This window comes from Nicotiana tomentosiformis, chromosome 5, assembly GCF_000390325.3.
Source record: "Nicotiana tomentosiformis chromosome 5, ASM39032v3, whole genome shotgun sequence".
NCBI lineage: Eukaryota > Viridiplantae > Streptophyta > Magnoliopsida > Solanales > Solanaceae > Nicotiana > Nicotiana tomentosiformis.
In genome coordinates, this window is record NC_090816.1 from 62,675,351 (window position 1) to 62,688,770 (window position 13,420).

At 40.0% G+C, this 13,420-nt stretch overlaps 1 protein-coding gene across 1 annotated transcript; it reads left to right on the plus strand.

The window, feature by feature from the left end:
- Positions 1 to 2,460: 2,460 nt before the first annotated feature.
- On the plus strand, positions 2,461 to 3,108 carry LOC104098076 (uncharacterized). Its single transcript, XM_009604730.2, has one exon. The coding sequence runs from the start codon at positions 2,461 to 2,463 to the stop codon at positions 3,106 to 3,108; it is 648 nt and encodes a 215-aa protein (XP_009603025.2).
- The last annotated feature ends 10,312 nt before the right edge of the window (positions 3,109 to 13,420 follow it).

Below are 13,420 nucleotides of genomic sequence, written 5' to 3' on the forward strand. Positions count from 1 at the left end.
AGGCTATTAATGTTAATGAGGAATTGACGTATGAAGAGATTCCAGTTTTTATTATTGATCGGCAAGTCCGAAAGTTGGGAAATAAAGAAATTGCATCCGTGAAAGCGCTATGGAGAAACAAACAGGTTGAAGAGGCTACTTGGGAAGCCGAGGAAGAACGGAGAAAAAGTATCCTTATTTGTTTGAATAGCCATGTATTTATAAAGTTGTAATTTATGAGAATTCTAACAGTTTCTTTCTATGAATTATGTATCATTTGTACAGTTGATGTTAAGGGTGGTCCTTTCCTAGTAATATGCGACCGCAAAACCATTTCGCGTGCCGCACTGTGGTCGTATATCCAACTTTGAGATTTTTGCGGAGGGAGGTTCTGCGGTGCATTATGCGATCGCAGAACAGGTTTGCGGGCCACATAACGATCGCAGACCCATAGAGATTTTTCCAGTGTTATTGGCACCAAATTGTGCGGGCGATATGCGGACCGCATATCCATTCTGCGGTCGCATATGCGACTTCAGATCCTTTCCCGGGGCTTCATTTTTGGGGTTTTTAAACCCGACCCTATTTCGTTAAAACATATGCCATGGTCCATTTTTGAGCAAATTTCTGATACGTTTACAGTGAGAAAGAGTGCTTGGTGTGGGGGAGTAACCTTCAACCTAATATCCAATAATTCTTGCTCAATCCTTGAAGATTATAAAGAAAGTCCTCATCTTAAAGGTAAGAATCTATGCCCTAGCTCTTAATTTCGAAAATCTACTGAAAAGGGAGTACCTAGCAAGACAATTTTTCGGTGTGGGAGTTGTTATCTTGCATGCATGTGTTATCAAATAATGTAGGAAGGTTGTGAGCTAAATATGATAGAGAATGGGTTGAGAAATGATGGAAGCTTTCACAAAAGGGCTTTAAAAATCTTAATGCATACCTAGTGCTTGTTAATATGCTCAAATGAGCTAGAATCATGACCATCTTCTAAATTTTGGTCCAACTTGTTATATTTCTAAAATAGATCGAAGTGCTAAGAATTCCGGAACATTTTACAGTTTAAAGGAAGCTCAATTGAGGTATGTTGGCTAAACCCCCTTCTTCTTAGAATCGAATCCCATGGTATTCATGTAATTAGTGTAAGTCCCAAATTGATCATTATAGAATTGGCTATTCCTAATGCGGTTGTGTCGAAAGGTGTATGTTGAATATTTATTCTAAATGCTTCATCATGGCATCTTGCCATCTGAGGATGTGTTCAAAATGTGGAATATGTGCTAGAACTATTAAGACTTCAAGTCAAGGTCGAAATAAAGGTTGTTATGCCAACTTGTATGAAAAGTCTCTATGTGCCTAAGATTCCCAAATTGCTCCTATATGAATTTAATGTCTTGAATGGAAAGCCTTATTGTTGTTGATAATGATAATGATGTTTGAATGTGGAAAAAGGGAACTGGAATTATGAAATACGGTCAAGTGACAATAATGACTTTATAATTGTGGCCATTAGTGCCAATAAATCGAAAGGACATGAAAGAAGTATGATGTGAGATGATTGACTGAAAAAGGTAATGTCTTGGGTGAGACAGCCTAGTCGATCAGGCCGTGATCGGACGCCATGCCGCACACATGGTGATGACTATGCTAGAAATGATAATTGAATTTGTGGTTATGGTTGATATCTCAAATGAGACGACCTACCCGGTCGGGTCATGATTGGTCTCCTTGTAAGAATACGGTGGTATTGTGAATTATGGTATATCGCCACTAAAGATCACCCAATCTAATAACATGGAAATTGACTTGAAAACTTATGTGATCCTTAACTTGATGTTTTTGTATTATTTTGAAGCTCGTATTGAATTCTTGACTGTTCCCCCTTACATTATTATTCATTCTATTGAGATAATGTTTAGTTTTACATACTAGTACTATTCGACAGTACTAACGTCCCTTTTGCCGGGGGCTCTGCATCTTTAAATGGACGTAGGTTGTTCCTTAGTAGGAAGTGTTGATCAGCGATAGTGGTACACCCTCTTCCCAGCAGACGTGGTGAGCCCCACTTCATCCCGGGGTCACATATTATATCTTTTGTTCATATTATTATCACGTCTCGAGGTATAGCCGGGGCCTTGTTGCCGGCAATATCATAACATCCTTTTGTATCTGTTTGAGGCACCGTAGACACTATGTGGGTTGTACATGGGTGCTAGAAAAGTCAAACAGATTATGTTGTGTTTTAACCACTTGTTTTACTCGAATCATAAGAATGTGTGTATTTTTGGACTTTAAAATGATGTAACCAATGAGACGATTTAGTATTGTATATATGAACTTCCTACTGTTTAATTAATGAAATCATGTCTTCTCTTGGTCATGGGTGAGTTGGGTAGAAAGTATCTACAGGCTTGCTTGACTGGGTTCACTCGGTTGAGCGCCGGTCGCGCTCCTGGAGATTAGGGCGTGACAATAAAGATGGCACCGCATGAAGCTCTGTATGGGCGAAGGTGTAGATCACCAATTGGTTGGTTCGAAGTTGGCGAAGCGGGGTTGTTAGGACCTGATTTGTTCTATCAGGTGATGGAGAAAGTCAAGTTGATTCAAGAGCATTTGAAGACGGCTCAGAGTCACCAAAAGTCCTATTCGGACGTGCGGCATAGAGACTTAGAGTTCCAAGTGGATGATTGGGCGTTTTTGAAAGTTTCGCCTATGAAAGGCGTTATGAGATTTGGGAAGAAGGGGAAACTTAGTCCCCGCTATATTGGGCCATATAGAATCCTGCGAAGGATCGGGCAGGTGGCTTATGAGTTAGAATTGCCACAAGAATTAGCTGATGTACACCCAGTGTTTCACGTGTCTATGTTGAGGAAATTCATGGGAGACCCTTCTCTTGTGGTTCCTACAGAGATTATAGGAGTGAAATATAGCCTAACTTATGAAGAAATTCCAGTGGCTATCCTTGATCGTCAAATCCGAAAGCTCAGAACTAAGGAAATTGCTTCAGTGAAAGTGCTTTGGAGGAATCAAAAGGTTGAAGAGGCTACGAGGGAAGCCGAAGAGGACATCAAGTCAAGATATCCCCATCTATTTAAAGAGCAAGCGGAAATTATAGAAGGTAACTAACCTTCTCATTCAGACCTTATATTACAATCTCCATGTCTTCAAGTATTCAGTTAGTTTAGTAGCCATTCAGTTTAGTACCTATTCAATTCAGTATCTCATCCGTTCAGTAATCGTATTCATTCAGTGTAGTATGCACGTGTTCGTGGCATTTAGTGTGCATATGTTTCCATTAGTCCTGCTTAACATCCAGAGTTAGTCGTAGCTACAACCGAGACAATCATTCGAGGACGAATGATCCCAAGGGGGAGATAATGTAACACCCCATAAATTCGGATTAGTTGTGGATGCATTAAATGAGTATTAATATGACCTTTTAGACATGTGAAATCCTATCGGGATGAGTATGGGTGGAAATAATTGTTTTAGAATCAAGACCGAGAGTGAGGTGCATAAAATTCAATAGAATCGATTAAGTTAATGGGGGGTTCATCTTCAGTGCCCCTGACAGTGTAAGGCACTATAACTTCAGCGCCCCTGACAGTGCAAGGCACTGTAACTTCAATGCCCCTAACAGTGCAAGGCATTGTAACTTCAGCGCCCTTGATGGTGCCTCGCGCCGACGAAGTTTATCCGAGCTATTTTTATTTTGCTTCTCAATTTTGGGACGTGTTTACTTATTTAAAAGCCCTACCTCGTTCCCACACACCCCAAACACGAAAACCTACTCTAGAAATTGGACCTCTCAAGAACCTAACTTCCCCAAGCTCCCTCCATCATCCAAGGTAAGTCCTAACGATGATCCTACGTTAATTTCAATTCTCCAACACCTTATTAACATGGGTAAATCCTTCCACTCATTAGATATTCGATCGAGACACCATTGTTGAGAAAGGAAACCCTAGAACTCGAACTCAAGAGGAGTGAACTTCCAAAAGGTAATGCTTCTAACCCCTAATCATTTATAACCAGGAATTGATGAGTTTTTGGGAGAATAGTAAATGGGTTTGATAAAGAGAACCATAAGAACTATGCTAGGGTTTTGGATTGTTGAATCATGAATGTTGTAAACATTTGGGTGATGAGAAATGGTGTTAGTTACATCTATTTGTAATTGTAGAATCACCTAGAAATAGTAGAAAGAGAACTTGGTGAAGAAAAGACCAATTACTAAGGGCGACGAGGCTTTACAACCATAAGGTGTTTGATAAAATTCCTAAGTTAGTAAAACAGGAGCATTAGTGCTAATATTGGTTCTTCTTGATATATATATTGACGTAGTTTATTGTTGAAAGAGGCGACGAACATTGTAATACTCTTAAAAAGGGCCAGAACTAAGGTATGTGAGGCTAACTCTCTTTACGTTTGGGAATGTCTATAATTCTCCCTACGTCCCATTCATTATGACTATTACTAGTTTCCTCAGAAAGTAATTATGCCTTTGTTCTATGAATAGTCATAGAACTTCTATTCTCTTGATGGCATAGTTTCATATTCATTCATTATTCTATGAGTTTCAGTTATGACAAGTCAACTTTTTATGAATACACATCTCAATCTATTCCTATTCAGTATTCTAGTATCATGTAAGTCAGTATAGTTCTGTATTTCAGTATCATGTATTGCAGTATGATTCTCAGTTCCTGATTCTAAATTCCTGAATGTTGAACACCTGTATTTGGGCCTGAGGCCGTAGTTTATGCTTTATGCATTTTTGGGCCTGAGGCCGCAAATATCTATACGTATACTTGGGCCCGAGGCCGTACTTTGCACACACACGCGCACACACACACACACACACACACACACACACACACACACACACATATATATATATATATATATATATATATATTGGGCCTGATGCCACAATTTAATTATTCAGATAAATAGTTGGTTCATCATTCAGAAGAGGCAGTATTCATAACCTTACTTCCTATGTTTAGTTCAGTTATTAGTTTCAGTTTTAGTATGTATAGTTCTTTCTTTCAGTTGTTTTACATATCAGTGCAATCCAAATGTATTGATGTCCCTTTTTGCCCGGGGCCTGCATCTTGCGATGTAGGTAACGATTTACAGGTTGACGATTTTGCTTGCTAGGACATCTCGTATCAGCTATTGGTGAGCCCCAGTCGTTCGGGGCATTATTCCTTTTTTTAGCCTTCCGTCTTTATAGTATTTCAGTTAGTAAGGTATCCCGGGGACCTTATCCCGATAAACAATTAGCATTTCGATACTCTTAGAGGCTTCGTAGACTATAGTTCAGTCAGACAGATGTTAGCAGACTTCTATGTGTTAGACTTGTCGGCTACTCATTTACACTTGCAGACCTTTTAGTATTTTTTCCTCATCTATGATATTTCAGTCAGACTCTTTAGTAGATCATCATGTTGTATACTTACATCTAGCTTACAGTTATATCACATGTTGATCTAGCCATACAGTTGGTTTGCTCGGTCACATGCAGTCAGGCACCGAGTGTAGTGTTACTCCCAGTCCATGGTTCAGGGCGTGACACTCTCAGCCTTTCTACTCAAGGCATCTGCTACCATATTAGCCTTCCTCGGATGATACAAAGTAGTGATAACATTATCCTTCAATAACACCAACAATCTCCGCTACCTTAAATTCAGATCTTTCTATGAGAAGAAATGCTAGAGAATATGGTGATCAGTGTAATCCTCACAAGACACGCCATGTAAGTAATGTCTCCAAATCACGAGAACGGGCACAATCACTGCCAACTCTAAATCATAGACATGATAGTTTTTCTCATGCGGCTTAAACTGGCACGACATATAGGCAATCACCTAACCGTCCTTTATCAAGACACAACCAAGCCAACACAGGAAGAATAACAATAAACGACATACATCCCTGATCATGAGGGTAATACCAAAACTGGAGCCGTAGTCAAAGTAGTCTTGAGCTTCTGAAAGATCTCCTCACACTCGTCCAACCATCTGAATAAAGCACCATTCTTAGTCAATTTATTCAATGAAGCTTATACATATAAAACCCTTCCATAAATCGATATAGTAACCAGCCAAACCTATGAAACACCTGATCTCCGTAGCGTTAGAAGGTCTAGGCCAACTTTGAACTGCCTCAGTATTCTTTGGATCCACCTTGATCCCATCACTGGACACCACGTGGCCCAAAATTCACACTTGGATAACTTAGCATACTTCCCTCAAAATCTTAAGCACAATCCTCAAATGATGCTCGTGCTCCTCCCTACTATGGGAATATACCAAGATATTATCAACGAACACAATAACAAAGGAATCCAAATAAGGCTAGAAGACATTGTTCATCAAATGCATAAATGTTTCTGGTACATTAGTCAAGTTAGAATACGCCACCAAGAACCCATATTTCCCATAATGAGTCTTGAATGCACCCCAACGCGACACACTAGGTGTGATGAAACCCTTATCCAATAACTCTTGCAACTGTTCCTTCAACTTCTTTGGTACCATGCAATATGGTGGTGTAAATATGGGTTGAGTACCCGAAACAATGTCAATACCAAAATTAATCTCTATAAGGTGTCAAGCCCAGTAGGCCTGCAAACACATCTGGAAACTCCCGCACTATCGAAACTAACTCAACAGTGAGAGTATCCGTACTAACATTTCTTCCAAAGGCTAGATATGCCAAACACCCCTTCTCAACAATCCGTTACATCTTCAGTAAAGACATCACCCTACTAGAAGCATGACCAACACAACCCTTCCATTCCAGCCTTGGCAATATCAGTGTCGCCAATGTCATGGTCTTAGCATGAAAATAAAGAATAACATGGTACGAAGATAACCAATTCATACCTAAGATCACCTCAAAATCAACTATATTGAGGAATAAAATATTAATCCCAGTCTCATAAACCCAATGGTAACCACACAAGACTGATACATACGATCTACTTTAATATAATCACCAACAGATGTAGACACATGATTAGGAATATCAAGAAAATCATGAGGCATATTCAAATAACAAGCAAAATATGATAACACATAACAATTAGTGGAACCAGGGTCAAAAAACACCGAAGCATCCATGTGGCACACTAAAACAATACTTGTGATAACGGTATCTGAAGCAACTACCCCCGGTCTGGCTAGAAACGCATAACAATGAGCATGTCCTCCACCTGACTAACCTTCCCCTCTAGGATGGTCTCGATCAGACTAAGATCCACCCTAGCTGGATGTGCAGGTGTTGTAGTTACTGGTATTGGAACCATGGACTAGGTTCCCTGATGTGGTACACTACTCAGAAGCATAGGGCAATCCCTCTTGAGATTGTTCAAGTCTGCACACTCAAAACAACCCCTCCATTGATGAGGCTGCTAGCTCTCTAACTTACCCTGAGAACCCAAATATCTGTCTGTAGAATTCTGAGCAAACGGAGCATGGTATGAACTCTATGCTAGCAGTGCACTTAAATATGACTGGCATGGACGAGCGTTGTATGAACTGTGGCTTACTAACAAACCAAGAGAAACCTGACGAGCTGCCTGAGCGAGCCTGAAGGGATGACTTCTATTGTGATGTGCATGGCCTCCAGATGAGGCACCACCATTACACCCAAACCAAGGGGCCTCTCTAGGCCCCTACTCCTCTCACTCCTACCTGCGAACTCTAAATTATGGGCATGATAGTTTATCCATGGGGCTACAACTAGCACGGCTCATAGGCAATAAATGAGCATAATAATAAATGGCATACATCCCGATCTTGAGGGGAATATTAAACTAGAGTCGTAGTCAAATCAGTCTTGAGCTTCTAAAAGATCTCCTCACAGTCGTCCAACCATATAAATAAAGCACCATTCTTAGTCAATTTATTCAATGGAGCTTATAGAGATGAAAACCCTTCCATAAACCGATGATAGTAACCAGCCAAACCTATGAAACTTCTAATCTCTGTAGCCTTAGAAGGTCTAGGCCAACTCTGAACTGCCTTAGTATTCTTCTGATCCACCTTGATCCAATCACTGGACACCACGTGGCCCTAAAATGCCACTGAATCCAACCAAAATTCATACTTTGATAACTTAGCATACTTCCTTCCAAATCTGAAGCACAATCCTCAAATGATGCTCGTGATCCTCCATACTACGTGAACATACTGAGATATCATCAATGAACACCATAACAAAGGAATGAAAAATAAGGCTGGAAGACATTGTTCATCAAATGCATGAAAGTTTCTGGTGCATTAGTCAAGCTAGAAGACATCAACAAGAACCCATATTGCCCAAAACGAGTCCTGAATACCATCATAGGAATGTCCGAAGCCCTGATCTTCAACTGATGATAACGTATCTTAAGTCAATTTTTGAGAATACCCTAGCCCCCTGGATCTGATCAAATAGATCATCAATGCGAGGTAGTGGATATTTGTTCTTGATGCTAACCTTGTTCAAATTACTGTAGTCAATACACATTCTTATAGAACTATCCTTCTTATTTACAAATAATACTTGTGCACCTCAAGGTAGGCTTGATGAAACCCTTATCCAATAACTCTTGCAATTGTTCCTTCAACTCTGTTGGTGCCATGCAATATAGTGGAATAAATATGGGTTGAGTGCCCGAAACAAAATCAATACCAAAATCAATATCTCTATAAGTTGTCAAGCCCAGTAGGCCTGCAAACACATCTGGAAACCCCGGCACTCCCGAAACTGACTCAGCAGTAGGAGTATCCGCACTAACATTTCTTCCAAAGGCCAAATATGCCAAACGCCCTTCTCAACAATTTGTTACGTCTTTAGAAAATAAATCACCCTACAAGGAGCGTGACCAACACAACCCTTCCATTCCATCCTTGGCAATACCAGTGTCACCAATGTCACGGTCTTAGCGTGACAATCAAGAATAGCATGGTACAAAGATAACCAATTCGTACCTAAAATCACCTCAAATCAACTATATTGAGGAATAATATATCAACCCTAGTCTCAAAAACCCCAATGGTAACCACACAAGACTGATACACACGATCTACTACAGTAGAATCACCAACAGATGTAGACACACGAACAAGAATATAAGGAAAACTACGAGGCATATCCAAATAACAAGCAAAATATGACGACACATAAGAATTAGTGGAACCTGAGTGAAATAACACTGAAGCATCCTTGTGGCGCACTAAAACAATACTTGTGATCACGGCATTTGAAGCAACTGCCTCCGGTCTAGACAGAAACGCATAATAACGATCCTGTCCTCCACTTGACTAACCTCCCCCTCTAGGACGACCTCGAACATACTAACATCCACCCCTAAATGGTTGTGCAGGTGTTGTAGTTGCTGGTGTTGGAACCATGGAATGGGTTCCCTGATGTGGTACACTATATAGAAGCCTAGGGCAATCCCTCGTGAGATTGTTCATGTCTACATACTCAAAACAACGCCTCATTTGATAAGGCTACAGGTTCTCTAACTGACCCTGAGAACCCGAATATCCATCAGTAGAATTCTGAGCAGATGGAGCATGGTGTGAACTATATGCTAGCAGTGCATTGAAAGATGACTGGCATGGACGAGCATTGTATGAACTGTGGCTGACTAACGAACCATGAGAAACCTGACGAGTTGCCTGAGTGAGCCTGAAGGGACGACTTCTGCGGTGATGTGCCTGGCCTCCAGATGAGGCACCACCATTACACCCAAACCAAGAGGCCACTCCTACTCCTCTCACTTCGACCTACAAACTCTGAATCATCGATAGGATACTTTTTCCATGGGGCTTCAACTGGTATGACACATAGGCAATCACCTTACCGTCCTACATCAACACACAACTAAGCCAAAATGCGAAGCATAACAATAAATGACATACATTCCCAATCCCAAAGATAATACCAAAACTGGAGCTGTAGTTAAAGCAATCTTAAGCTGCTAAAAGATCTCCTCACACTCGTCCAACCGTTTGAATAAAGCACCATTCTTAGTCAATTTATTCAATGGAGCTTTTAGAGATGAAAACCCTTCCATAAACCGATGATAGTAACCAGCCAAACCTATGAAACTCCTGATCTCCATAACATTAGAAGGTCTAGGCCAACTCTGAACTGCCTCAGTTTTCTTCGCATCCACCTTGATCCCATCAGTGGACACCATGTGGCAAAAAAATGCCTATAAATCCAACCAAAATTCACCCTTGGATAACTTAGCAGACTTCCTTCAAAATCTGAAGCACAATCCTCAAATGATGTTCGTGCTCCTCCCTACTATGGGAATATACTGAGATATCATCAATGAACACAATAATAAAGGAATCCAAATAAGGATGGAATACATTGTTCATCAAATACATGAAAGTATCTGGTGCACTAGTCAAGCTAGAGGACGTCACCAAAAGCCCATATTGCCTATAACATGTCATACCCCGACCTTGGAGAGCGCGACCAGTGCTCAACCGAGATACACAGTCAAGCAAGCCTATCCAATTCCTTCTATCCAAACGTACCCATGAATAAAGTGAAGATGTATGTCATTAATTAGACAATGAGAGGATTACATAAACAAAACAATTTCATTACCATTTGTCACTCCATTTATAATTCCCAAAATACATTACACAATTATAGTTTGAAGTGGAACATGTGATACAAATACAACATTATAATTTGACTTTTCCAACGCCAATATACAACCCACACTATGTCTACGGAGCCTCTAACGAATACAAAAGAGTACTATGATAGTGCCGGCAACAAGGCCCCGGCTATACCTCAAAACTTTATACATAAGGAACTAAAGATACAAGACCCCGAAATAAAGTGGGGCTCACCAAGCCAGCTGAGAAGAGGGTGTACCGCTATCACGGATCGATGCCGCCTGCTGTGGAACCACCTACATCAATTAAAGATACAGTGCTCCCGGCAAAAGAGATGTTAGTACATATGGAATAGTACTAGTATGTAAGACTAAACACCCTCTCAAAGAATCTAGTAACAGTACAAGGAGAAACAATCATTGGATCAATGAAAGCGTCAAACAAAGCAAAAGCATCAAGTTAGGAGCAAGATAAGTTTTCAAGTAACTTTCAATATTTTAGGTTGGGAAATCTTTAGTACCGATATACCACCATGGATTTACCACAGATTTCGATCACGGCCCGATCGGCTAAGCCATCTCACCCAAAGACATCCAATCACAACATCACCATGTGCGGCATGGCGTCCGATCTTAGCCCGATTGGCTAAGTTGTCTCACCACAATGTCGTGTGGATTGACATCACTTTCCACTAGCAATCATCTCATCCAAATTAAGGGGAATAATCTCAACACATCAATATCATCCCATTTAAGGGGAATAATCTCATCACATTAACAGGGGGATTTTACCCCTCAATCACTCATACATAGGCACGCGTAGTTTTGGGGTTAGGCTATTACAACCTACCCTTCTTCGGTGACTAAACGATACTCCCAAAACATTTATTATACAAATAATTTGCAGCGCATTTCATAATATTTTATACGTCTTTCCATTTCATTGGCACTAGTGGCCACAAATGTAATTTCATTCTTGCCACGTCGACCGTATTTCATATTTCATTCTCACTCCTTTAACCATTAGGCATCATCATGGATTATCAACAATAAGGGAATTTATAATCAATACTTTAAGTATGCATATGAGCAAATAAGATTCTTAAGCACATTGAGTTTTCTTCCACAATTTGGCATTATAACTTGCAATTTAAACATGATTGAAGTCATAATATTTCAAAATATTGGTCACGTTTGAATACATTCCCGAAGGATAAAATAATATGATAGGAGCATTTGGCACACATTTTTAGTATATATCTTCGACACAAGCTTATTCGGAATAGTCAAATTTATAAGGGATAACTCGGAACATGAGGAACAAAAGCTTGGCCCATCATACTTGAAACTTACGAGAACATCGTGGGATTCGATTCTAAGAGAGAAGTTTAGCCAACATACCTGAAATTTCCCCCTTAATAATACTATGATGGTCCACCACACTAAACAACTTCAATCTACAACAATGCAACACAATTATACCAATATTAGTAAGATTTCTATACTTTAAGTCATTTAGACTTTTTATCAAACATCTAATGTGCATACTTTCTACAACCTCCTTCAATGGAATTTCTTCACCTAACAACCACCTTCCAAACCAATGATTCACCTCACAATCGTCTCTAGGCCATCCACAACTTCCATTAGCACATGCATGCCCAACAATTCACACCCAACCCATAAATCTTATCAATTAATTCATTTTAAAATCTCTACAATACCAACACACCCTACGTTGGGCACTTATTTCTTCCAATCACTATCCTATAAGTCCTAACACATATTTCGTACATAAATAATCACCAAAAATTAGTTAGAGATGGTAGACATACCTCTAGTAGTGAAACTCTTGAAAATCCCAACTTGTAGTGTTCTTGACCAATTTGGGGATTTTAATGAAAATCTATGGATTTTTAAGATTAATCCTTTTTAATATAAATTTTTAGGAGTAGTAATCAACTCAAAATACTCCAAAAACATTACCTTGGTTCATGGGAGGGAAGTATGAAACGTATTCCACTTGTTAGAGCAAGCCCTAGCTCAAAGAAATGACTTAGCCACTCTTTCTCCCCGGCCTTGGGGGTATTTATAGGGCTTCTATGTGCGTGGCCGCGCATCTGGACGTGCACACAAGGCAGAAACCACTCTTTTGTGCATTTCCGCACATCTGGGTGCGTAGATGGGATAGGTCTGGTAAAATAGCCATAACTTTCTGTAAAAATATCCAAATAACAAACGGTTTTATGAGTTGGAAACTAGACTCAAAATGATTTATTTTGATAGGTAAATCTTTATATTTTGGTAGTTGCATGCATATTAATTGGGATCTTGTGCGAATTTATTTAAAACTTTAGCCCATTGCATAGATCCCAACTTGGCTTAGTTCTAGGGATCTCCTTAGACCCTAAACGACATCTAAACCTCCTACACTTAATATCATTATCATCTAGGAGGTTCCATTCCTTAACCTCTCGTGGAAGGCAGGACGACACTTAAGAGACTTGTGAGCGTGCTTTATGGCCTCGGACTCATAGGAAATTCGAGGGGCCTCACACCCTCCCCCGCTTAGGATCATTCGTCCTTGAATGAGGTTTAAAGTCCACCATCGACATCCCATGTGACTCAAATCTTGATTCACACTCCCAAGTCTCATATTTTTCTAACTCCCCAAATTTCCAGAAATTTCGATAGAGTTTCCCCTATAACTGTACCTATCCACCTGTCAGAGAATCCGAGAAACCAGTCCTAACAACATAACAACAACACAACTATGTACCACAACATGAAAACAAC